At 44.1% G+C, this 25,834-nt stretch overlaps 1 protein-coding gene across 1 annotated transcript in view; it reads left to right on the top strand.

The window, feature by feature from the left end:
- The first annotated feature begins 8,743 nt into the window (after positions 1-8,743).
- SLC15A2 (solute carrier family 15 member 2) overlaps positions 8,744-25,834 on the top strand; it is a 101,891-nt gene continuing 84,800 nt past the window's right edge. The window contains exons 1-2 of the mRNA XM_083153613.1: positions 8,744-9,031; positions 24,218-24,279. Of these exons, the coding sequence (XP_083009739.1) occupies positions 8,995-9,031; positions 24,218-24,279 (99 nt within the window). The 5' untranslated portion in view covers positions 8,744-8,994. The remainder of the gene's footprint in view (positions 9,032-24,217; positions 24,280-25,834) is intronic.

Genomic DNA, 25,834 nt, shown 5'->3' with positions numbered 1-25,834 from the left:
GGGCGGAGTGAAAAAACTGAAATTGAGAAATTCAAAATCGGCTAGTGTGGGAAAGTTGTGACTTGACCTGAATAAGAAACGTGCAAAAGCATTTTGATCTGAGTCAACATCTTCTGTTCTGGCAAGAGGCCTAAAGTTTCACTTTTTAGGTGAAAATGACGAAACCTATGAAGATGCTCCAATCTAGTTATAATTATGTCAGGATGTCTTAGAGTGGTTCATTAATATACTTTAGCATAGTAAAAAACAGTACGAGCTTGTCCTAGTGCAAAGTGACTGACTGGCGGGAGAAAAAATCCCTAATAATTGACCCATTTTCATTTGTCACAATTGTGAATATTGTGTGTTTTCTCCTGAACGTGTTTATAATAGAAGAAGCACAAATACTCTAAATGGAATTTCATTGACGAATATTAAGCCCACTCCATTATCCAACCGTCCCCTGTGTATAAAACACCCCCTACCTCACTGGAAGTCATTTACAAGGGACCCTTCATACAGCTCAGTGCCCCCTTCCACACGTTAGTGTTCACCCTCCCACCACCTGTGCAGTAAAGGAGTAATTAGCAGAAGTTACTGCTCCAGGTCCTACATGTTGAATGGAAGATAGAGCACCCCCTGCCACCCGTGGGACATCAAAGCTGCTGCTGATACCACCCCCCACCCCTAGGAGGGGAGAATGGGTAAGGGCCCCAGTGCATTGCTTTGCCCAGGTGCCCACACTGCTGTTAAGACGGCCCTGCTGCCTAGAAATGAACACAGTGATTGGCATATATGTACTGCTGGACACCACTCATAGAATGATTAACCTGTTATTTTTTGAATCAATGTTCTTGTTTTTTTTCCCCTAAACATTAGATGTATTTGTTTATTTATTTATTTACAGTTTCTTATATAGTTCAGCAGATTCCGTTGCGCTTTACCATAGTAGACAGTGATAAAACAAACTGGGTAATGACAGACAGACTTGGGGGTTAGAGGGCCCTGCTGCAAGCTTACAATTTATTACATCATAATACACTTCAACGTATTTAACAGTTAATATATTGGTTTATCTTTGGCATAATTATATGCTGTAATGCAGCCCAATCATGTTCCCAGTATAGGGGATGCAACACTGTTTTTCTGTCAATAAACAGAAGTGATATGTAAAATGATACATTAGACAGTTTACACTGTTACTTGTAATACTTATTGTAACAGTTACTGTTTTTCAATAACAGACTGCAACAGTTATTTCTTATTTATATACACAGGATTGTCTATCTTTGTATATGCACTGCAAAGAGAGCAGCATAAATCCAATTTCATGTATTTCAGTGACACTGTGTGAAATATAACACTGCATAATGGCCCTTAATCAGACCTGATCGCAGTACAAATTTGTTCTCAAAATGGGCAAAAAAATGCTGGACTGCAGGTGGGGCAGATGTAACATGTGCAGAGAGATTTAAGGTGGCCATACATCTACAGATTTATTGTCCGATCTGTCTGGTTGGAACAAAATCCTGGTAAAAGATGAGAGCAAATGACAGTTGACCATTTGCTTTGAAATGCTGAAAAACTGTCATTCAGATATTACCAGCTGTTTGTTCCAACTAGCCAGATCTGACAATCGATCTGTAGATGTATGGCCACCTTTAGATTTGTGTGAGTTATTTTGTTTCTGTGCAAGGTAAATACCGGCTGCATTATTTTTACACTGTAATTTAGATTTCAGTTTCAACACACCCCACCCAAATTTAACTCTCTCAGCACGTTACATCTGCCCCACCTGCAATGCAGCATTTGTTTTGCCCATTTTGAGAACAAATTTGTACTGGGATCAGGTCTGATTAAGGGCTATTATGCAGTGTTATATTTCACACAGTGTCACCGAAATTCCATTTAGAGTATTTGTGCTTCTATTATAAACACGTTCAGGAGAAAACACACAATATTCACAATTGTGACCATGAAAATGGGTCAATTATTAGGGATTTTTTCTCCCACCAAAGTCAGTCACTTTGCACTAGGACAAGCTCGTACTCTCTTTTACTATGCTAAAGTATATTAATGAACCACTCTAAGACATCCTGACATAATTTTAACTAGATCGGAGCATCTTCATAGTTTTCGTCATTTTCACCAAAAAAGTGAAACTTCAGGCCTCTTGCCAGAACAGAAGATGTTGACTCAGATCAAAATGCTTTTGCACGTTTCTTATTCAAGTCAAGTCACAACTTTTCCACACTAGCCGATTTTGAATTTCTCAATTTCAGTTTTTTCACTCCGCCCTACTGTACATGCTTCTCCAAACTTCGTCTGGCAAAAGGTGGTCTATGTGGGATTCATATTTTGAGCTGAATTATCGGCCAACTTTCCTGATATGAATGATAGTACATTTTCGTGTTGCCTTGGTGCCTATGGAAAGTCCTGCTGGGTTTGGCCGATAGTCTATTGATTTATACCTGTGTGTTCTACCGTGATTTTCAATTGTATATGAGCACAATTTTTGTGCTTAGTAAATTTCCAAAATTTGATTTCTTGCCAAGAATGGCCCACTCATAAGCATTCAATCTCAGTAAATGTACCACTGCTAGCATCCTGGGTGAGAAAGGGTCTGGTCATGAAAATATCTATGAGACGAAAATGGCAGGTTTGTGAGAGTTTAAATGAGAAGGAATAGCCAAGGAATACTTCAAGAGGTTATGCTGAAGGGCATGTCCAGATTAACAATGGGCCTGATGTAGCTACAGTCATTCAGTCCCGACGGCTGCCAGTTTTCCCCCTGGCATCACAGCAGGGCCGTCTTAACAGCAGTGTGGGCCCCTGGGCAAAGCAATGCACTGGGGCCCTTACACATTCTCCCCTCCTAGGGGTGGGGGTGCTATCAGCAGCAGCTTTGATGTCCCACGGGTGGCAGGGGGTGCTCTATCTTCCACTCAACATGTAGGACCTGGAGCAGTAACTTCTGCTAATTAATCCTTTACTGCACAGGTGGTGGGAGGGAGAACACTAATACCCCTTTCACACCAGCCTAAATTTCCGGGTTGAGTCCGGAACAAACCGGTACTAGAGCTGGTGTGACAGCTTCCCGGGACAAATTACTGGGCTAATTTGCCGGCAATCCAACCCTGCTAGGTAGCAGGGTTGTTCCCGGGTTCAACCCAGGGAGCTGGCTGCTGTGAATGGGGATCCCGGGATTGAGCATTTTTCAATCCCGGGATTGGAAAAATGTCCCGGGATTGGCCTCCCTAGCCGGAAGAGACGGGACCATGACCGCAGATGCGGCTGGTATGGACATTCATTTTGTAGCTGAGGACCAGGGCTTTCCATCGAGCCCAGCCCCGTGTCTTTAGCCTCCCGGAAACCAGAGATATCGCCTGGCAAAGCTGTAACGTTTTTTCCCCGTAGGATAATATGGGACCCGTCAATTCCGACCCCCACCCGTTCCGATGGCTGCCAGTTCCCCCCCTGGCATCACAGAAGCTTGTGGTTAATCTCATTCAATTCCAAATCGATGGGGGACCCTAGCGGCCAATCAGGAGCCGAGAAAGTCGGCTCCTGATAGGCCGCTAGGCGGCCAATAGAATCATTCAGTGGAGAGGCGTGGAAGATGAAAGATCTCTGCGCCTCTCAGTCCGTGAGCGGGGTACCGGCGGCTGATGCGGTGGACTACGGCGGAGACGGTGGAGATGACAGGATCTTCGCCACAGGACCTGGTGAGTAGGATTTCCTTCCACAGGCTCCCCCTATTGATTTCATCGGATCCTGAAGCCCTGGAGCCCCGGACTCTGAAGCCCTGGAGCCCCGGGACCTACCTACGGGCTCAAGATAGGTAAGTATCAGTATGTGTGTGTGATGTATGTATTAAAGTTTTATTTTTCTGTGTTGTCAGTGTGTGTTTATTTAACAATTTTTTTTACTGGGGAACTACAAGTGCCAGCGATCCCTTTAATGCCCCGCAGGCTGGGACTTGTGGTTCTCCAAGTCCCAGCTTGCAGGGGGAGGCTTGCTGGGACTCATAGTTCCACAGTTAAAAACAATAGTTTTTAATTCTATTTTTTTACACTCAATCAGCCCGATGGCCACCACTCCAGGGCCACCGGGGACAGCACCAGGCTTCAACCTGGTCAGGTAAGTCCTGGAGGTAGGGGGGCTTTATTGGGGGGGGTCCCCACTCCCCCAGGGCCCCTGGCCAGGCTGACTGGTCAGTAGGGTGATGTTTTGGCCGCGGGACCTTATATAATAAACGTCCCCCAGCTGTGACATTACCCTGCTGGCTGGTGTGGCCTGGGGCTGGTTCTTAAAATACGGAGGACCCCTAGTCATTTTGTCCACCGTATTTTGGGAACAGCCCCGGACCTGGAGCCTGGGGCTGGTTGTTAAAAATCAGGGAACGCCTATTTGTCGGGTTCCCTGATTTTTAATTACCGTCCCGGCTCTGTCAGCCTGGTGCTGGTTACAGCTCTGGGGGGGACCCCACGCCGTTTTTTTTTCATTTATTTATTTATTTTTCTATTTATTTTACACTGAAGCCTGCACGGATCTGACTGATCCGTGCAGGCTTCTGCCAAATATGACAGGAAAATAAAGTGTATTTTCCTGACGTATATTCGTGGCAGTTTTACACTAATTAGCGGCCGTATTAACAATACGGCTGCTTAGTAAATCAGGAACCACCATTCTTTTTAATGGTGATTCCTGTCGTATTCTATCAATGGAGTACTCATTCGTATTTGTAAATACAAATACGAATGTCCCATCAATAAGGATACTAAAATTCGTATTTTTGGCATAGTAAATGCCAAAAATATGTATACGTATTTTTTTTTTTCGAATTTTTGTTAGTAAATTCCCCCCCCCCCTGTGTCCACTACATGCAATCCTGGGAGCAGCTCTGGAGGAATTTTCTGCTTCAACTCTTCCTAGAATTCTATGTAATGGACCAGTGCAGCTCATCTTCCTCCTGTCCTGTGACTCCAGTGGTGCTCCTCAGTCAGCTTGGCCTTCAGCTCATGTTTGATATCCCTATACCTCTTCTTCATATTTCAGATGTCCCGACGGCAGATCTCATTTACTGTGTCCAGAACTGTCCTCCACATGGTCTACTACCAGGATGCAGGGGTCCTGTACAACGGTAATGAAAAAGAAAGAAAGAAAGATCAGAGATATGTTGGGTGCACTCTGGGAATCATCATGTGATCCATTCAATTCATTTGAGAAAATTTTTTTTCTTAAAACTTAACCTTTATTACTATTTTCGTTAAAATGAAGGGAAATGTACAGTATGTGCCTATGCACATCCTTGCTGGCGGGTCGCCAGAACGTACGCGCTGGCGACCCGCCAGCAGCCTCGCCAGCGAGGAGACTGAGACGCGCGTGCGTCTCACGCGCACGCGCGTCTCAGTCTCCGTCGCTAGCGTGGCGGAAACCCTGTCCGTCTCCGCCTCAGAGAGACGGACGGGGTTAGGGGGGGGTTAGGGGGGGTGCGGGCAGGCGGCGGGGACCCGGGGTTACCGCCGGCAAGCCGTCGGGGACCCGGGGAAACGTTTGGAAGCGCCGTCGGAAGGGGGCGCGCGCGCCTCTCGTGCGCGCGCGTCCCCTTCTCACGATCGCCATGGCGCTGGCGGGGGATGGCGGCTGGCGACGCCAGCGCCATCCCCTGCAAGGATGGGAACAGACCCATCTGTATCTTACACCTCCTCTCCATGACAAAAATTAATGCTCCTGCACCTCTAGTATCTGACAGGGGCACGCAGAGCACCCAGTGCTACCCAGAAGTTCAGATTCCAGGAGTGTGGTGTGCAGTGTGCTCCCCTGGACATCGAGCATGTAACACCCCATGGCAAGGAGCATGTAACACCCCCTGGGCAACAAGCAATAAACACCCTATGGGCAATGAGCATATAATTCCCCATGGCAATGAGCATTTAATCCCCCCTGTGGCAATGAGCATGAAACTCATGGCAAAGAGCATGTAACCCTCAGGCAACGAAATGTAATACCTGGCACTGAGCAAGAAATCCCTGTCAAAAAGCATGTCATTCCTGGCAATGAGCATGTAGGTAAGCGGCAGTTATGTGGCATAATATCTAATAGGCAGTGTGTGTTGTAATATGTAATTGGGGGGCCCTGCCTATTTTATCAGTCCCGGGCCTTACAATTTCTGATGGCAGCCCTGCTCTCAGATAATGGGCCTACACACAGAGAGATTTGTGCTAGAGGTTCATAATGGGAGGTTCAGCATGAGAGATTTTAAATCTCCCACAGAATGTGTTTAGGCGACTTTAGGGTAATAAAAAAAGTCTTCAAATTTAAATAACTGGTTGGAATAAAGCCTGGGGAAGTGTCATCTTCATTTTTATGTAATAGAAAAAGAAATAAATTATGTAAAATTGGCGTGGGGTCCACCCCCATGAGCATGACCAGCCCTGGGCTCTCTGAGCCAGTCCTGGTTTCTCAAATACCAGGGGAAAAAATAAAATAAGATCCCCCTATATTCAAGAAACCAGCACTGGGCTGTTCCTGGTTCCCAAAATACGGGGGACAAAGGAAGTAGGGGTCCTCTGTATTTTGGAAACCAGCACAGGGCTCAAACAGCCATCAGGGTAATGCCACATCCAGGGGACACTTATTATACAAGGTCCCATGGCCAACCTATATTGCTGGTCAGCCGGAGAGCGTAGGGACCATCCCAATAAAGGGAGGCTTTCCTGGTGGGCTGTGGGCACCAGGCTGATGTTAAGTAATAAAATCATTAGTGGCCAGTTGCATTATAAATAAACATTGGTGGCCAGTGTAGTTATGTCCTCCCCCCCCTCCCATACAAATAAATGTTGGTATAAGGTATAATCATGGTGGCATAGTGTTTCTTATCCCCCCAAAACATTTAATCGCTGCTGGTATAGGGGTTCAACACCCCCCCCCCGTATTTAATTGTTAGTGGCACAGTGGTTAAAAAAAATACTTACCAAGTCGCAGCGGGGCAGGTTCAGGGATGGCATCAGCAGGGCTTCAAGGTGACATCCAACAGGGCTTGAGGGTGGTATTCTCCAGGCAGCATCATCAGGGTGGCATCCAGCGGGTGATTTTCTGAGTGATTTATTAAAATTGCTCAAAAAATGCCTGAATGTTGCCCAGTGTGTGGGGCCCATAAGTCCTCACCGCCTACTGGGCATCAATGCAAACTAAATAGAAGGTCTTTTATTTATGTATATGCACTTCAGAACGAATCCCCCCCCCACTCGTACACACAAATACTAGAAACAGGTGCATTGTGCTCCAAAGGTGTTTGGATGCAAACAGTGTAGATGCAAACATCTACACTGTAATGCCTATTACACATAATGCCACACACTGTAATGCCCATTCCACATAAAGCCACCCAACATAATACCCATTACACATAAAGCCACACACCATTATGCCACACATAGTAATACCCATTTCACACATGCCAGGGCTTGATAGTGGGACAGTGGGTGCCGAAGAAGCATGCCAAAAATTTACACAATAATGCCTATTACACGTCACACACCCATTGCATAGTATAAGACATGCCATAATGCCCATTACAAGTTATGTCACTCACCATAATGCCCACTACACATTATACCAAATACTGTAATGCCCATAACACATAATGCCACACACTGTATCGCCCCTTACACATTACACCTTACACCGTAATGCCCATTATGCCACACACTATAATGCCCATTAATTGTTGTGCCTCACTACATGATGCCCATTACATGTTGTGCCTCACACTGTGATGCCCATTACATGTTGCACATCACACTGTGATGACAATTACACATTATGCCTCACACCGTGATGCCCCTTACACGTTATGCCAAAGACCATGATGCCCATTATAGGTGATGCCCATTACACATTATGCCTCACAACATGATGCCCATTACACATTAAGCCACACACCGTAATGCCTATTAGACATTATGCCACATAAGTGCTGCTTACCTACCTGCTCATTGTCAGAGGTTACATGCTCGTTGACAGAGGTTTCTTGCTTGATGCCATGGGTTTATATGCTCATTGCAAGGGGTTTCATGCTCGTTGCCACGGGCTGAGGGTGGGGTACATGTTCGTTACCCGTGGCTGCAGGCACACAGCGTGCCAGAACCTCCAGAATCGATCAGATCCACAGACGGGCTCCAGTGGGGGGCTGGGGTACGGCTCACCTGTTGCCTGCTGGGATGAATAGCTGCTGGAACTTGCCAGCTGCTTTCTTCCTGCTCTCCTCAGGCTGGAGTGCTGCTGCTGCTGCTGCTGACACTCACACGATGGGTGCCTGCAGTTCAGTACCGCCCTCCAGTGGCCGGGCAAAATGCCTGAAGCTGCCTAGTGGTAGCGCTGGCCCTGGGCATAAGCTGTGCACTTCTCTGTATCATACTGTATACCGTATGTCAGATTGTTTTTCATTTATTTGTAGCTAAAATGCTGCACAACATCAACAACCTATTTAATTAAAACCAGGTTCACTTTCTTTTTTACATCTTCCTTTTTGATCTCCCTCTTTAAAGAACCAAGACATTTACATATAATACATCACCAGAAACCTGACAGCCTGCTGTGCTCACTGTTTCAGCTAAAACAGTGTCAATATTTGTATTGAATTAGCCCCAGAGAATTGTATCACAAGAACAGAAGATATACTGTGCATAACAGTGTGTACTGTAAACAAATAACTACATCTTTCCCAACCTTCCATTCCTCTGACTTCACAGGAATCACCCTCGATCCCATGATTCCATCTTCAGAAACACAGAGAACTTGTCTGTGAGCTCGGCCTGGTACAAAGGTTAACAATAAATACTGCTCAAATCTCATCTTAGTTTAAAAAAAAATGCAGAGATATTATTGGCAGCCTGGAGTAAGGGCAAGACTTGGCTGTTGAATCATTGACAAGAGTTTAGGAGACAAGGAAAAATAAGATGCTCTAGAAGTCCAGGACACTCTGCTGAAGTTTGAACTAACGTTGCAGCCATGGGAGAAGGTGGGAAGGACGACAGTAAGCCCTCAGGTAAAGCTTGCACAATATTCTTAAACTATGTGTTCTGAAATCACTGAATAAGGACAATGAACAATGCAGCTAATCCCCTAGGAAAGCACGTTTGGAGTGTACAATGTACGACTGTAAAACCGTTCTGCTGGAGCATAAAATGATTGCAGATGTTGGACTAAATGAGAAGTTTTCACAACATAAATATTGTTGGCTACAGCTGAGTCATTAACAAGAAAGGGTGAAATTTAATAGGATGAGAGAATCAGAAAGTTTTTTAAAGTTTTTTTAAAGCGTCAATCATTTATACTGCAAAATCAAACTGGTTTTGAAGTGTAAATGCTTTTAGAAAACTGGAGATTTCTTACCAAATCTCTCACTTTCTGATTCTCTCATCCTAATAAATGTCCCCCATGATGTTTAAAACAACAGATTCATTTTTATTTTGAAAAGATGATTTTTCTATATTAACCTCACATCCAGGATATACAGTACTGTTATTATTATGAGACTCTCAGTGTTTGTCTAGGTGCTGTAAATGACATACTGTAAGCTCACATTAACACTACATAATATGAATATTTCCTTTATGGTACCAGTTCCAGGATTCCTGGGTCTGAATCTGATTTGGGAATAAAGACAGAAAGCAGATACCTGTATACATGGACAATCTATGTTGCATTACAAGTGGTGCAATAACATACTCTTTTGGATGTGGGGTGAATAATACACTGACAGCTTTTTTCACACTGCAATTTAAATTTTAGTTTGTCTGAAATCTTATTCCCCCTCCATGTAACATCTGCCCCACCAACAGTGCAGCATAGTTTTCCAAGGTATATATGTAATTGTTCTTTTGTATTTTATTTCTAAATCGGAATTGGGCCCCCTCTTAGTTCACCAATCAAAATATTTTTTTGCTGTAGGTTATTCATTTGTGCTATTAAACCTATCTTGATTGTTATGTTTCTACATTTTGACAATATCTGATATTTTCTTATTCTGGGTCCGCACTTGATATGTACATTCGTATCTGGGAACCACATTGTTACAGATATATTACGTCCACTGTGCAGCATGGTACAGTAGATGCAATATGTATGTAGATATATCAGCACAAGTGCCTGTGGGTACAGGTGATCCACCCATATGCTGGCCACAGAGGCGTAACTCTGGGAGGCAATGGAGTCATATGCCGCCGGGCTCCTGCTCCCAAGGGGGCACCTCTTAAGCCCTGCAAGTTTGAATTAGTTAATTGAAAGCTGTTGATATCACTTCTGTGGCTGACTCCCCCTCCAAACATAATTTTTGCAAGTGTCACACCCTGTATTTACACCCTGTCACACCCTGTGTTTAGACCCATCACCTGTCTTACTGGTGACAGACACCGTGCTGATTGAGAGTTTAGGTAACTGCGTTACCTGTAAGAGGCGCAGAGTTGTGAGTGGCTTTGTCAAGCTGCAGTACAGTGGTGGTGGTGGGGGGGTCAATCCCCAGAATACATACGAGAAAGAAAGAGGAATAGACTGCGCTAGTATCCAATATTTTAGCCAGATTAATAATTAGACATTTCAAGTACCACTTAAATAATTTTAATGTTACAATTTAAAATTGTAACTCCACAATAATAGAGGTCAAAATTTGACCATTGAAATAACCTTAAAAATAAGGGGAGGGGGGAGGGAAAAAAAGGGGGTCAAATTGAGTATGGGCACTGAACTGATGGTAATTGTAAGTCCATACGGTACCATATTAGATAAAGCAGCTGTTTTTTTCTGAGCTCTAATTTACAAGTTGAGAGTCCTTTTCTTGATTGTCCTCACTTTTGTAGTATTAACAGGGACATTAGCAATAGAGCCCCTCTGGCAGTTCCGTATAGGGGATCCAAATACCTCTTCAAAATATCCACCAGATGGATCTTAGCCTCTGGGTGATGGTGTCGACCCAGGAAAGGTGTCCTCAATGTTGTTAATCTTCAGAGGTTCAAGACTGGGGTTCTCTGCTGTCTTTCCGGACTTTCTTTAAATTCAGTCAGTCACTTAAACCACCAACGCGTTTCACTCCACTGGGGAGCTTTTTCAAGGTGTCAGTACTGATTGATGTATTTGGGGGGCACCAATATTTATCCTGCCTCCGGGCAACTGGGACAAACTTACGCCACTGGCTGGCCGCATGAACCACAGAAAAAGATGTCATCCCTGATTCCTGTATTTAGACATATTGGTCAGCAAATGGTACGAGTGTATGCTGTACCCGTATAATTATAAAATCGGTTGGCAGGTTGGTCAATTTGCCAATCTGTCGGCCATGTATGTACCACACATTGATTAATCTCACTGCTACAGAAGTAAGCAAAACATTTGTCATTGATTTATTAGCAGGAAAAGATATCTGAGTTTGCAGCCGTACATCTCTGTATACTCTACATGTCCTGTACAGTGGCAAACGCAGGATTTTCAGAAGGGGGTTTCCAGAGGTACAGAGCAAAGCACGGAGATGGACACTTAGGTGACCCAGTAAATGCTGGGTCAGTTAAAGTTTTATAGATAGACCAAATGTATATAAATAATAATAATAAAATATATATATATACATACATATACATATATACATACAGGGGCGTCAACAGCAGTGTAGACCCCTGGGCATAGCAATGTATTGGAACCCCTACCGATCCTCCAGCGGTAGGGGTGGGGGAAGCTTTGATTTCCCACGGGTGTTAGGGGGTATTATATCAACCGCTCAGCATGTAGGGCCTGGATCAGTAATTTCCACTAATTACCCCTTTACTGCACAGATGGTGGGAGATGAGGTGGGAGAATGGGGCATTGGGCTGAAGGAAGGGGCCCTGATACATAACTTCCAGGGTAGTAGAGGATGTTTAATACGCAGAGGAGGGGTGTATAGTGGAGTGGGCTTATTATTCATAATTTTCTGGTGGGAGGACAGCTTGCTTGACTGCAGATATCTCCAGTTCCCATAAATAGATTTATTAGATTTTAATGGAATTAAAAACTAGAGAATCCCACCTACCAAATGGTATTGGGGACTAGGGAATAAGAGTTCAGGAGGCAGAGCAATCTGCCAAAGAGAATATAAAACTACATACCAGGTGTGTGGAGCTGGAGCAGTAACCAGCTGCTGGAAGGCTGATATCTCTGGTTCTGGGATCAGTAGAGACAAGCTTCTAGTGTCCCTCAAAGGGGGAGAGTCACAGCTTTTGGAATATACCATCAGAAAAACTCTATGTCAGACAGAACCTGAATTATCTGACTGGGAAAAGCAATTAACAGGCTTGGATGGGACCACTGATTTGAAGTCAGATATCTCCGGTTCCCAAGGGCCGATTTGTAAAATTCTTGTACCCATGGAAAGAGGGGACCCTCAACTTTCAGCCTAGGACCCTTAGACTACTGGGGGGGTTTCTGGGTACTCAGAAACCCCCTCTGCGTGCGCTACTGCTGTACTATCTTATTTTGAAGCATTATCAGAAAATGCAGTCAGGCATTAATCCCACTTGTACTGGGCCCATCAAAACGGAGATCTGTTGCTTAAATATATTGCTTTTAACACAACAAAATTTGCACTGTGCTTTTGCATAACAGTCTATGGGGTCAGCATGCATGAATATATTTAGATATAAACATTAATTTACAACATTTCTGAGCATTTAAGCAATCGTTTACACATTTTTATATGCAGAATCGTTACAGCATACTCAAGCATTACAATACAAAATGAAAAAAAAAAAAGTCTAACCAGATCCTAACTTGCCATGACTATAATAAAAACAATAAAAAAAAGGTGAAAAAGAAAATTCTTTAATATTTAACTTTTCTTAATTTTGGTCCACATTAATTGCTAATTATTTGACACATTTGGGAAAAAATCCACAAACCTTTCTGTTCTCATACCGATCATTTGTTTTGTTGCTTTTCATTCCATTTCTATTAGAATGAGAAGTGTTTTCACGTTTTCAACATTTATTTACATTTTAAATATTGTACATTGTTGCAACATTTTACAGAAAAAGAAAGGAATGCGAGAATTGTTCTGAAGGGCTATTTCACACGCTCCGGCTCCTGCCGGGCAGCGAAACCCCGCACGGCCAAGAAGCTGTGCCGCACTCAAGACTTTAGAATGGTGGGGATGGCCAAATCCCGGCAGCCGTCCCTTCCAGTGGTGGGATCCGGCTGCAACCGGGCAGCCGGGCCATGGCCGTCCCGTGTGAATGGACACAATTGCAATTAGCTAACACAATTGTGTCCATTATTAACTACGGTGTGCGGCACGGCTTTTCAACGTGCAGGGTTTCGCCGCCCGGCAGGAGCCGGAGTGTGTGAAATAGCCCATACTTTTCTTTTATAACTTTCAGAATATTATAAAATAAAATAAAAAGGCTCTGGAGCTCTGGTACATATTACAAATGAGGTGGAACAGACTGAAAGTAACATCATGAAGCTTATTCCTCTATTTTGCTCTGACTGTCTGATATTTACAGGTCTGAGATGTCATATTTCATAAATGAGATAAAATACCAAATTCCCTGTTCTGCCTTGTAGGAAGAAGATTTCAAATAACCAGTAAAGGGGAAATGGGACAAATGTGTTCAGGAAGAAGGGACCATATTTATAGATACTGGTTCAGATCAATTTAACCCTATCATTTCTTCAACAGCTTTGTACAACTCGGTTAAACATTGAAACCTGTGAGGCTGTAAATATAAAAATAATTAGCAATTCTCCCTAGTGCTGAGAAACTTTAGCTCATAGTTTGTTGTTTATGGGGCCTAAATATCACAATCCGCATCTCAGATACTAATGGGATGTGATAGATTCACCCTAATCCCCAATGCAATAATACATACAATAATACAGTGCAAGGATGTATTCATTATCACAGGGGGGCCCACACCACACTCTCTGCACCCATTTTTTCAATACTTACCATCTAGAGCAGTGATTCTCAACCTCGGTCCTTATGACCCCCCAACAGCACACATTTTCCAGGTCTACACACAGAATCACAGGTGAAATAATTAGCTCCACCTGTGATCTTTTAAAATGTGTCAGTGAGTAATGAGTGCACCTGTGCACCTGCCGGCGACTTGGAAAATGTGCACTGTTGGGGGGTACTGAGGACCGAGGTTGAGAACCACTGCTCTAGATTTTCATGTCAGTAGCAATAGCACTGCAGCAATCACTGATATAATGATGCAGCGGCCATTTTGCAGGCAATTCATGCATGCACAGTAGACTCACGGACTGCGCTAGGGTCCTCTAATGACCCTAGTGCCCAGAGTCTACAGCACAGCTGGCTCGAGGCGAGGGAGGGGGCCAGAAGGAATCTGAACATGAGCTACTGCCTATCCAGAAGCGCCTAATGGTGAAGTGCAAGTTACATTGCAGGACCCATTCTGCACATGCTCCCACACATCGGACTTGTACAAAAACCATTAGGTTTGCACACAGATATAAATCAGACCCTAAGGCCCATTGATGGCAGTGGGAAGGAGAGGATGGCATACGTAAAGGACAGAAAAGTAAGGGAAGGGGGTCCTGCTAGGGAGAGATTACGAGGTATTTCTGTCTTAATATCCTGTACCCTATATATTGGGGCAGTATGGATGGTGTAATGGTTAGCATTACTGCCTCACAGCACTGAGGTCATGGGTTCAATTCCCACCATGACTCTAACTGTGCAGAGTTTGCATATTCTCCCCATGCTTACGTGGGTTTCCTCCGGGTACTCCGGTTTCCTCTTGTAATCCAAAAATATACTGGTAGGCTAATTAGCTCCCAACAAAATTAACCTTAGAGTGTCAGTGTGTGCATGTACATTTGGTAGGGAATATAGATTGTAAGCTCCACTGGGGCAGGGACTGCAGAATTTGTGTGCGCTATATAACAAACTGTTAATAAATAAACAAAAAATATATAGGTATCAATGCAAATACCCTAGTACCCTAGTATTTGCATTGATACCTCATTGCCCTTAAAAATCACAAGAGGCAAATTAGATGCATACAAACTGCATCGTATGTATAGTCATAGGCGTGCGCAGCCCATTGTTTTAGGGGGTGCACCATTGGAGGGGTGTGTCCATTACCGCCTTCTGGGCGTGTCCATCACCGCCTTCTGGGCGTGTCTATAAACTCTTATTGGGCATCAATGCACACAAAATACAAGGTGACTTATGTATATGCACTGTAGAAAGAATCATACCCCTTAAATACACTAGAAATCTGGACAGTGCGTGCCAAAGGCGGGCTGCAAAAATTTACACTGTAATGCCCATTCCAGATAATGCCACACACTGTAATGCCCACCACACATTAAAGCCCATCTCACAAAATGCCACACACCAAAATGCCCATTTCACATAATGCCGCAAATTGTAATGCCCATTCCTCATACTGACACACACTTTAATGTCCACCAAGCATAATGCCACCTACCATAATGGGAGACCAGGCGGGCGGGACGTTGGATAGAGCAGGTAGGAGACCCGACAGGCAGGTTGTGGGACGGAGCAGGTGTGCGCGCTGTGCGCCATGACGTCTAAATGTCAGAGCGGGGCCTGACCTTATGGAGCTGAGCGAGACAGCGCCGCAGGTCCATCCACACAGTAGAGACACCCATTATGTCCCCAGCCGCCGTGAACTGTTTGGCGTGCTGGAGACCGGCGGCTGAAGGCAAGTCATGCAGCAGTCCTGCATACCTCCCAACTTCTGATTCAATGAAATAGGGACCGAAAAGGGGGCGGGGCGTATGCAAATGAGGGCGCGGCTTATGCTAATTAGCCGCGGCCTCATTTTCATGCGAGAATAGACGCTCCCAACTGCCACCCCCGCAGCGGGACAATGCCTGCCGCGGGTGGGACAGCGGGACAGGACCCGAAATCGGGACTGTCCCGCTGTAATCGTGACAGTTGGGAGGTATGGTCCTGACCGCCGAGGGTGCTGCTGAAAATCTGTTTTGCGTGCAATCCTGTGGGGGGTGCCGGGTCATTAGGAGGTGCCTGTGCACCCCTGGCACCCCCCGTGCGCACGCCTATGTGTATAGTTTGCCCCATCAAGTGTAAGCAAGTACAATTCATTTGACTAGACCTGTGGTAATAATCATGTCAGCAAATGTGTATTATTAGCTCTGTTAGAGAAACTCAGTTTACTACATGACGTTTTATCAATCCTTATCACTCATACAGTTCTAGCATATATTCTACTTCAATTACTATTGTGGCCACAGCGCAGATCAACATACCCACCACGGTGTTGAAGTATTAATTCACAAATATTATTATAAATATTAATAATATGTATTTGGTGCAACAAGGGTTCCGCACCACCTAATAAAGTACATAAACAAATAGGTAAAACCATAAAAAGTGGCTTACAGTAGAAGACAACGTAGGACAAGTACATGGTAGGTAGATAAATCACCTGCTGCATCACAGCCTCTATATTGAGGTCACTGGCTGCTTTGCTGGGCAGAGAAGAGAGGATCATAGGCTCTCCAACCTGCCCCTCAACCGCTTGACACTGTGGCCTGCAGGAAAGACTCTAAGAAAGTGTCCAAATAGTGGAACTGTCCAGGCAAAATAGGGACGGCTGGGGGGTATGTCTACATATGATATGAGAGGTTTAAGGAGCTGATTTTCAAACACTGAAATGGAATGTAAGATAATGGGATATCAGCTTTGATTGACATGACAGTCAATGTGTCTCTCTTTGGGCTGAAGTCCATACTTCACAGATGCTGTAATGCGCATGGTTAGCAGTAACATAAACTGGGCAATCTTATAGACAACCCTGTATACAGTAATAGAACCATAAACTGCTGTAACCCTTTGCAACATGAATCATGTGAGCAACATGTGTTTTGTTGCTGGCAATATTATCTCACAAAGCAAAATAAACACTTGATAATGCACAGGCTGTTGCCTTCCGTCTCCTTAACCCAAGCTTTTAGAATAAGGGGAAGTTATTATTCTCTTAACAAGATAAAAACAAAGATCCTCTTTTATAAGAGTTGGGTATTGCTTCTTGTTTAATTAACCTCATCGAACAGTCACTTGTTAGGGTTCAAGAGGAAGCTCTATCAGACATAAGAAGTGTCCTCATCTTTGTCTTGATAACTGGACTTTTATAGAGCAGTGCAGAGGGGTGTTGTGCAGTGCAGAGGGGTGTTGTGCAGTGCAGAGTGGTTTGTGCTGCAGAGTGGTTTGTGCTATGCAGAGGGGTTTGTGCTGGGGTTTGTGCTGGCTTATTGTACTGGTCGTGTGTTAGGCAGGTTGTCATTCAGTGTAGTGGGTACAGTACACAGGCAGGCTGTCAATCAGTATAGTGGGTACAGTATACAGCCAAAATTACCTATTTGCGCCCAAGGAATTATTCAATTTCTTTCCTAACAGTATACAGTCAGCTCTTCATTATTTTTTTCATTGTGGTGTGTTGTGCTGCACTGCAATCCAATATACCATATACTACTGTCAGAACAAGTTCAGTGTGTGATTGTTCTGCCTCCACGCAGTGTTATACAAGCCCCTTTTATAAAAAACATAAAATAAAAAAATAGATTTCTCTTTTCTTTATTTTTGTGTGTGTACTGCACCCCAATAGTATACAGCATAAGTTCCATGTGTTATTGTTCTGCATCCACGCAGCATTATACAAACTACACATTACCAAAAAAACTGTAAAAATTAAAAAAATGTTCTCTTTCTTGTTTGTGTGTACTGCACTCATACTATACTGTCAGCAGTTCCATGTGTGATTGTTCTGCCTCCACGCAGCATTATGCAAGCTGCACATTACAAAAAAAAAGCAGTAAAAATGTTTAAAAAATTCTCTTTATTGATTGTGTGTACTGCAGTACTATCCTGCAGTACTATACTGTCAGAAGTTCTGTGTGTGATTGTTCTGTCTCTACGCAGTGTTATACAAGCTGCCCATTAAAAAAAATTATAATAATTTTGTTTGTGTGTACTACACCCCAATACACCATACTGATATTGTCAGAAGTTCCGTGTGTTAATAACCAGCCAGCTTGCTGCCGACCTTGGCCTAAATTGAATGAAAACAACATTGTGACAAAAAAACGCAGAAATTACGTTATTTGGGCCTCTTTTGACCATTTTTGAAAAAAATCCAAAGCTTTTCACTGCTGCTTGACAAAGCCAAATCCAAATCGCGGCGATGAATCTAAATCCAAATCTTTGGCCCTGGCGCTCTAATATATATACATATATAGAACAATTCCCCTAGGGGAAAAAAACAGCACTCACCAGGCTTGTGAATAATGTCTAAACCAGGCATGTCCAAACTGTGGCCCTCCAGCTGTTGTGAAACTACACATCCCAGCATGCCTTGCCATAGTTTTAGCATTCTCTAAAAGCAAGACTAGCAAGGCATGATGGGACTTGTAGTTTAACAACAGCTGGAGGGCCATAGTTTGGACATGCCTGGTCTAAACGATACAGATTTATTCAAAGGGTTAACAATATTAGCATGCCGACATTTCGGTCCCACAGAAGACCTTTCTCAAGGCAACAGCAGTGTCAACAAATATCAATGTCCAACTTTAAGAAACAAAAGTTAACATTTTCTATTTGTTGATGGGTGAGCACTCCAGGCGGGTAGGACGTGCCTGGCGCCTTGAACATAGGTCAAGGCCTCAGCCTTTCCTTGCCACTTCCTGTTGTAAATAGCATGTTGCCAAGTTAGCATTGGCAAATGGGCATGATGGAGGCAAAGTCAGATCTGCAAAGCATTGTGCACTTACGCACTGCAGCAGATCAACTCCTAATTAATGTCTTAATGCTACTTTCTGGTGTTTCAGGTCCAGAAGACATCTTTTTAAGATGACCACACTAAGGGAGGTATCCAGTCTGGGGTCACGGCTGCCAAGCTGGCCTGACAGCCGTGCCCCGGTCCTGTTCTCAGTTTGCTCAACCCAGAAAAAGAAGACGGGATTCAATGTCCCACCTGCAGCGGGATGCGAAGGGGTCGTCACTTCCTGTCCATTCTCAGCAGAACGAGCCCGACTGCTTTTGAAGTCAGGCTCATTCTTTGAGATCCAGTGTTCAATGCTGTAGAAAAAGACAGCATTGAATTGGGCCCCGCAGCCATCTCCCCCGTTGGGAGATGGCTGCGGGAAATTTAATACCCCTATAAGGGTAAGATGGAAACTTTACATTATAACCGCTTATGTTTGGATTAACTGGAGTCAGTAGACCGATACAGGTCAACTTCATTTTAGTGTTTAAGACTATCAGGTCCTCCTACACAACTAAAAGTCAGTTTATCTTTTCGGTCTTCAACGCTAAATTAAATAAAAACATAATCCCTCCTATAATACCACTTTGCAGATGCTGACTGCATCTTTGATGCATTTCTCCCAGCTCTCCGCAAATGCTCCACTGTCCTCTCATCGTGTCCACCGCACACTGCTTGGGGCTTACTTTTTAAAACTGCCATCCTGTCTGTCACTGCAATGCCACTCTTAGATGTGCCAGGTGTTTGTGTCACTTTTCTGATCTTTTATTGTTTGTCCTCCATTTGCTTTAATACAACAAAGCACACCTGGGCTTATACAGCAGACTTAGCAGCACCCCTGGGCTTATACTCCAGACTTAGCAGCAACCCTCAGCAGACAGAACAACCAATTTTTTTTTGTGGGGGCCTAAACAAACCAATTATTTCAGTCACAGCTGTGACAGAGCCTGTTGCTCAAATGGATTGTTAAACACTGCATGTCCTGTTATGTAGCACAATTTCATCCTACACCTCATTTTTTATTGGGGGGTCCAAATAAACCAATTATTTCAGCCACAGTTGTAGAAGACCCTGTCGCTGAATGATTGGTTTGTTAAACTGTGCATGTCCTGCTAAGAACGTAATACAACATAAGGGTTGTATCTATTTTCTTTGCATTATGTGCTCTTTGGAGCATTTTTTGGCACAGTTTTTCAATCTGCCATCCTGTCTGCTGCTGCAGTGCCACTCCCAGATGGGCCATGTGTTTGTGTCACCAATTTGTGCCTCTTAGCATAGTCATCCAGCTACCTCGGTGCAACCTTTTGGCCTAAAAACAACATTGTTAGGTGTCAGGTGTTCAGGATAGACTGGAAATGAGGGGAAATTAATGTTACTGGTGGGTAATAATAGCATAAGAACAAAAGAAAAAAAATTCTGAGATTTTAGTGGTTTTTATGTTTTTATGTTTATAAAAAATAAACACGGATCCAAGACATGAAACCCAAAACATAAAAAAGCGATGTTTTGGAAAAGATCCAGACCCAAAATATGGCTGGAGATACAGACCCAAAACCCCTAGTATTCTATCAATTTGGATGTGGCATCTGTAACTAAGAGTATGAATTATGCAGATCAGCATGCATCATATACACATTGGGCCCTATTCAGACACATACAGAATCTCAAAATACGTCTCAGAAAAGTGTTGCAGTGTTTGATAGTGATCTTAATCCACATAATTACATTCCTCGGCCCTGCTCGGTGTCTCCTCGGTGCACATTGCAGTGCAGCCTGCAGAGCGCCGAGCTGTGTGCAGGCATGGGGGTGGCGCCATGGGCAAAATGAGCTGCCCGGGCCCTTCCAGCTGGTTCATTTACCACACAAAGCATGTAATCTTGCACAAAACACTAAACATCCCAACATCTTAAGTGTACCTTTAGCATGTCATACTTATACATTCTTAACTTACATAACTAAACCTGAAATAAAGACTCGGAGGCATAGGTTTGGCAGAAATTGTTAACTGATTTATTTGTAGCAGTATTTTAAGCTAAATTGATTATTTAAATTAGATTAATTAATTAATGGTGGCCAAGAAAGAACGGCTACTACTGTAATTCCACCCCAACTCTAAGCGTAACTGGCCTAACTCAAAAACAAGCGGTATCCAACTCCACCCAACAGCATTGACTACCCACCCAGCGGGGTGGGGTCGCTGTCCCCGAACGGGTGATCCAGCGAAAGGCCTAAACCAATGAGAGGTGAGTGCACCGCAAACAAGCCATTAAAACGTCAACATCAACACGTAGTGTGAGATAATTGATTCAATCTGCCATTCTTTCCCGCCAAAGCGGGGGATTTAAATTGAAATCCCCCCCGCCAACATCTAAACAACTGAATCAACAACACTGAGCAGACCCTCCAGGAACATAAACAGGCCCTCACTCACTAAATGAACCCCATCAGGCCAGAATAGACGCTGGCAACTAAATCTAATCCTATCATGGGAGACAACTGCCCCCCCATTAGCCAGCACCCAACGAGCAACGGCCACATTAAGCTTTTTCCTAGCCTCGTCAATCGCCCTAGAATCTCTAGCCCCTCTCCAACTAAGCCGAGGAATCACATAGGACCAAACAATGGTGCAAAACGGCCATGCTGATTTAATGGCAGCAAGATCATCCAAGATCAAGCTCCGCAGCTCTAATTGTGACATCTTCCCGAGGTCGTTGCCACCCAAATGGATCACCAAAACTGCAGGTAACCCGTATCGACGGACATTCACCATAAGGAAAGCCCGCAGGTCCCTCCAAGACATACCCCGGACTCCTAACCACCTAACCACTCGGGGCAAGCAAAGGATGGACCCTCACCTGCGGAGACTGACCTAAGGAAAGAGATGTAAAAAAGAGGGGATTACATTGGATTCTTATAAGGAAGGCACATTTACATATTAGGAGGATCTGCCAAAAAAATAAAAAATAAATTTTTGGTCAATGTAATTGAGGCACAATAATTAAGGTGCCAATAGACAAGCTCCAATCACAATTGGAGCCATATCAGGACACAATGGGTAAGAAACAAACAAGGGAGGTTGAGGTATTGGAAGGGAAGAGGAATGAAGGGTGTACTCAGCCGGAGAAAAAACTACTGGACCTGCTGAGGGACTCTTAATTAGACTATGGCCGAATCAGAGAGCCAGATTCAGTCCGTCAGGTCAGGCAAAAAGCGAGAAAACTCCAGGCGCTGGCCCAACAGCAGAGCGTAGTTAATCCCCGAGTAGGATGGACACAGGGTAGGGAAACAGAATGACCAATCAATTCGACAGGCAGGCACACAAACAAACAAGCACAGGACACCTTCAGGGCAGGAGGTGAGGTCTAATATGTTTCCTATAACTTGCCGAGCGTCACCTGCTTAAGGACTTGATGTCAGCAACTGGCCAGCCAGCCGCAGCAGCCGTGGCAGCAGCACCAATCCGAAATGAATGGGTACAAAATTCCTTCGGGGAGAGACCCAATGGCTCCAGGCAGTGCCCCAGCATCCAGCGGAACTGGTACACCGTCACCGGTGACCCATCATAATGCAAAAGCCAGGAACTATCCAGAGATGGCCTGACCTCCACATACAAAGATGCTAAGGCGACCGGGCAAACGGAGGCCGGAATAGCCGGTGTCATAGAAGCCCACCTGCCTCTGGCTGACTGGTCAGTCTTGGACCTCCTGATTCTAAACCACAGTGCCCTACTATCTAAACGAATGTCTGACATTAGAAGCACCGCATCACGGGACTTTGCAGGTGCAACTAGCTCCGAAATTCTAAAAGCACCAGAAACGACATGGAAAAAGCTAACCTAAACAACAGGGCTTCAAAAGCAGAATCAGCGCAAGGCCCCCCCCCCTCCAGCAAAGACAGAAGAAGTGATGCATTGATGGGCCGGCGACAATCAGGACTAACGGGGACCAAACGTGACCAGCCCTTCATCGCCTTGACCACCAGGAAACATTTAGTGAAGTCGGGAAAGCCTTTAAGTCTAGCAAAGAAGGCTATCCCAGCCAAATAGCGCGCTGCCACTGCCCTGGATTTACCCGTGCAATACAATGACCAGACAGGGAGGTGGTAGTGGTGGTGGGACATGGGAGCATTCCCATTATAACGCTGGGCATTCCCGTGCAAATGCGGGTGGGACGAAGTGTGCCGGGGCAAATGGCTTACGTCACATGACACTAGCTATCCGCACTGTCTTTGTCCTGGTGCCTGCAAATATAAGTCATTCTCTACTAACTTATTTTTGCAAGCCCTGGAGAAATCATTCAATGGACGACGCAGGCCATCGAACAATTTCTCCTGCTGCGGGCACATGCAGTGGGATGTGTTTTCATAATGGTTGCGAGAGGGATATGTCTGAGGTGGTGGTGGGGGGGTGGGGGGGGGCGGTTTTCGGCAGGACGGGCACTCTGGGACTCAGTAAGCTGTGATCTTTGCAGGTTAATGAGTCAACAATAATCAGGCTCTGAGTGCAACAAGGAAAAGGTTGCGCTTTTGCTATCTATTAGATTTGGTCGTAAAACATTCATCTGGATCTGCGGCTTCTTCCTTTTACCTGCAGCTCTCTGTCTGATGTACATGGGTCTGATGCAGCTGGCTTAGAATAAAAAAAAAAAAATTTGTATCAAGAAATAAAATGTAATCTATGTGTGACTCTGAATAAGCCCATTGTATTTCCCTACGGTTACGGCTATTTTTGGAAGTGTTTTATTTTCAAAATGCAATACAGTATATTGTTCTTAGTCATATGAAAACAAATGAAATGTGTCTCTTCTAATATTTGCGCCATGTGGAAAAAAAACTCCTTCAGAACACACGCAAAACCAAGACACCTCTTAGATTTGCATGTGCCTTCCACATTATTCGATGGTCGGCGACCATCGAATGATGTGGGTTTTTCCCCATAGGCTGAGAATGGATGTTTATGCTAAACATCCATTCACAGCCATGCTAGGGAATGCGGGCAGAAAATTACACGCAGTGCTGCAAACCTTACAGCGCTGTGTGTCAACCAGAATTCCCTTACCCCCCCCCCCCCCCCCCCCCCGGGCCAGTTTACTTGTCCCTCTCATTCTCACCAGCTCTTCACAACACTCATGAGCCTAGCATCTAACATTTTGAAATCAAACTCTGGAGAGGGCATCAAACCTTAAACCTGACTATCCAGATTGTAGCTGGGAAGGTGCCAAACTCTTAATATGCCAGATTCCCCTAGTGAACTGTTCCTGTATAACAGGGAGGAGAGGTACCTGCCCAGTCACAATGTTGTTAGGAAATATAAGTTATTTGTACTCAGGAGTCATGGGAAGAAAAAGGTTTTAGGGAGAGCTGAGATCAATGTGAAAATATATGTTGCACCATGGTGGACACCACAACTGAACCCTATATTTTCTTTCCATCAGAGCACAAATCTGTTGTGAAACAGTTCTTCGGCAGAGAGTCACTACCAACTAAGAAAGTACCAGTAAGTAGACAACTGCATTACAGGGGTGAGATGTACTGTATGTAGAGAACATTGTACTATTTGCACCATCATACATATTGAATCTGAGAAATCACCTTGTGTTAATCAACAATATCAGATTTTCTTCTTTCATTTCCTCTTTTACATCGTAAGCCTTCTGGACATATAGGGGGTAAAGTGTCAGCTCCTAACTGTATATTTTTTTTTTCAAAAACAGCCTGTAAACCGACATGTACAGTAGAAACTGATTAATACTTTATCTCGCCACTTTATCTCACGGCTAGTTTTGCTGAATATGCCTCATAATAGAGCATATTATACCTTACTTACAGTATATTGGGTTCATTCAGTATATAATAGCAGTGATGTGCTTCTGCACATCACTGGTAATTATGGCTACCAAACTCCTCTATGGGCTTCCAGGAAAAATCTGCAATGATGATGGTTACAGGATGCCTTAGAAATAGTGAAATGCTGGCACCTATCGGCCATTATCCCAAAGTGAATATTTCAGTTTCTCTATTACTCATGGGAACACATTTTATATTATGTACATTGTACCTAGTAGTACAGTTGCACTATGCCTCTATTGCTACTGAGAGTATCTTGATATTGAGTGTCTAATGGCTAGTAATACAGTTGTACTGTGTCCCTGAGAGTATCTGTATATTGAGTGTCTAATGGCTAGTAATACAGTTGTACTGTGTCCCTGAGAGTATCTTTAAAATGTGTGCCTAACTTACTAGAGTTGTACTATGTCTAGTGTGTGCCTAACTTACTAGAGTTGTACTATGTCTAGTGTGTGCCTAACTTACTAGAGTTGTACTATGTCTAGTGTGTGCCTAACTTACTAGAGTTGTACTATGTCTAGTGTGTGCCTAACTTACTAGAGTTGTACTATGTCTAGTGTGTGCCTAACTTACTAGAGTTGTACTATGTCTAGTGTGTGCCTAACTTACTAGAGTTGTACTATGTCTAGTGTGTGCCTAACTTACTAGAGTTGTACTATGTCTAGTGTGTGCCTAACTTACTAGAGTTGTACTATGTCTAGTCTATGGGGGGTCCTCAGACTTGATCGATGTGCGAATTATTAAATGACAATGACAAATCACAGTACACATGAGGGGTGCCAAAAAAACTACAAAAATCTGCCATTTTTTATCTCAAGCCAGCCGCTGTTTGACTAAGGGCGTAACTACCATAGGTGCAAGGGGTGTAGCTTCTATGGGGCCCAAGGATGAAGGAGGCTCATCTTTACTGTCTAAGTAATATCATGTACATACATTTTCACCATCAGTTGCTAAATAGGGGGCCATTACAAACTTTTGCTCTGGGGCCTACAAATACATAGTTCCGCACCTGTGTTTCCCTATCATGAAGCCGAGGTTTGTGGGTTGCAACCAACCATTTTCTGGGAGTATCAGGGAAAACGCAGTGCCCAGGCTTCTTAGGGAGGACGTGTGATGACAGCTCCTGCCTCGATCATCCTGTTTCTATCATATAGGCATAGTAAGTTCCGCATATCTCCCAACTTTCTACTGTTCGATATCAGAAC

Source organism: Crinia signifera, chromosome 7, assembly GCF_055691185.1.
Source record: "Crinia signifera chromosome 7, ASM5569118v1, whole genome shotgun sequence".
NCBI lineage: Eukaryota > Metazoa > Chordata > Amphibia > Anura > Myobatrachidae > Crinia > Crinia signifera.
Note: the sequence above shows the minus strand (reverse complement) of the source record. Positions and strands in the feature narration are given on the sequence as shown.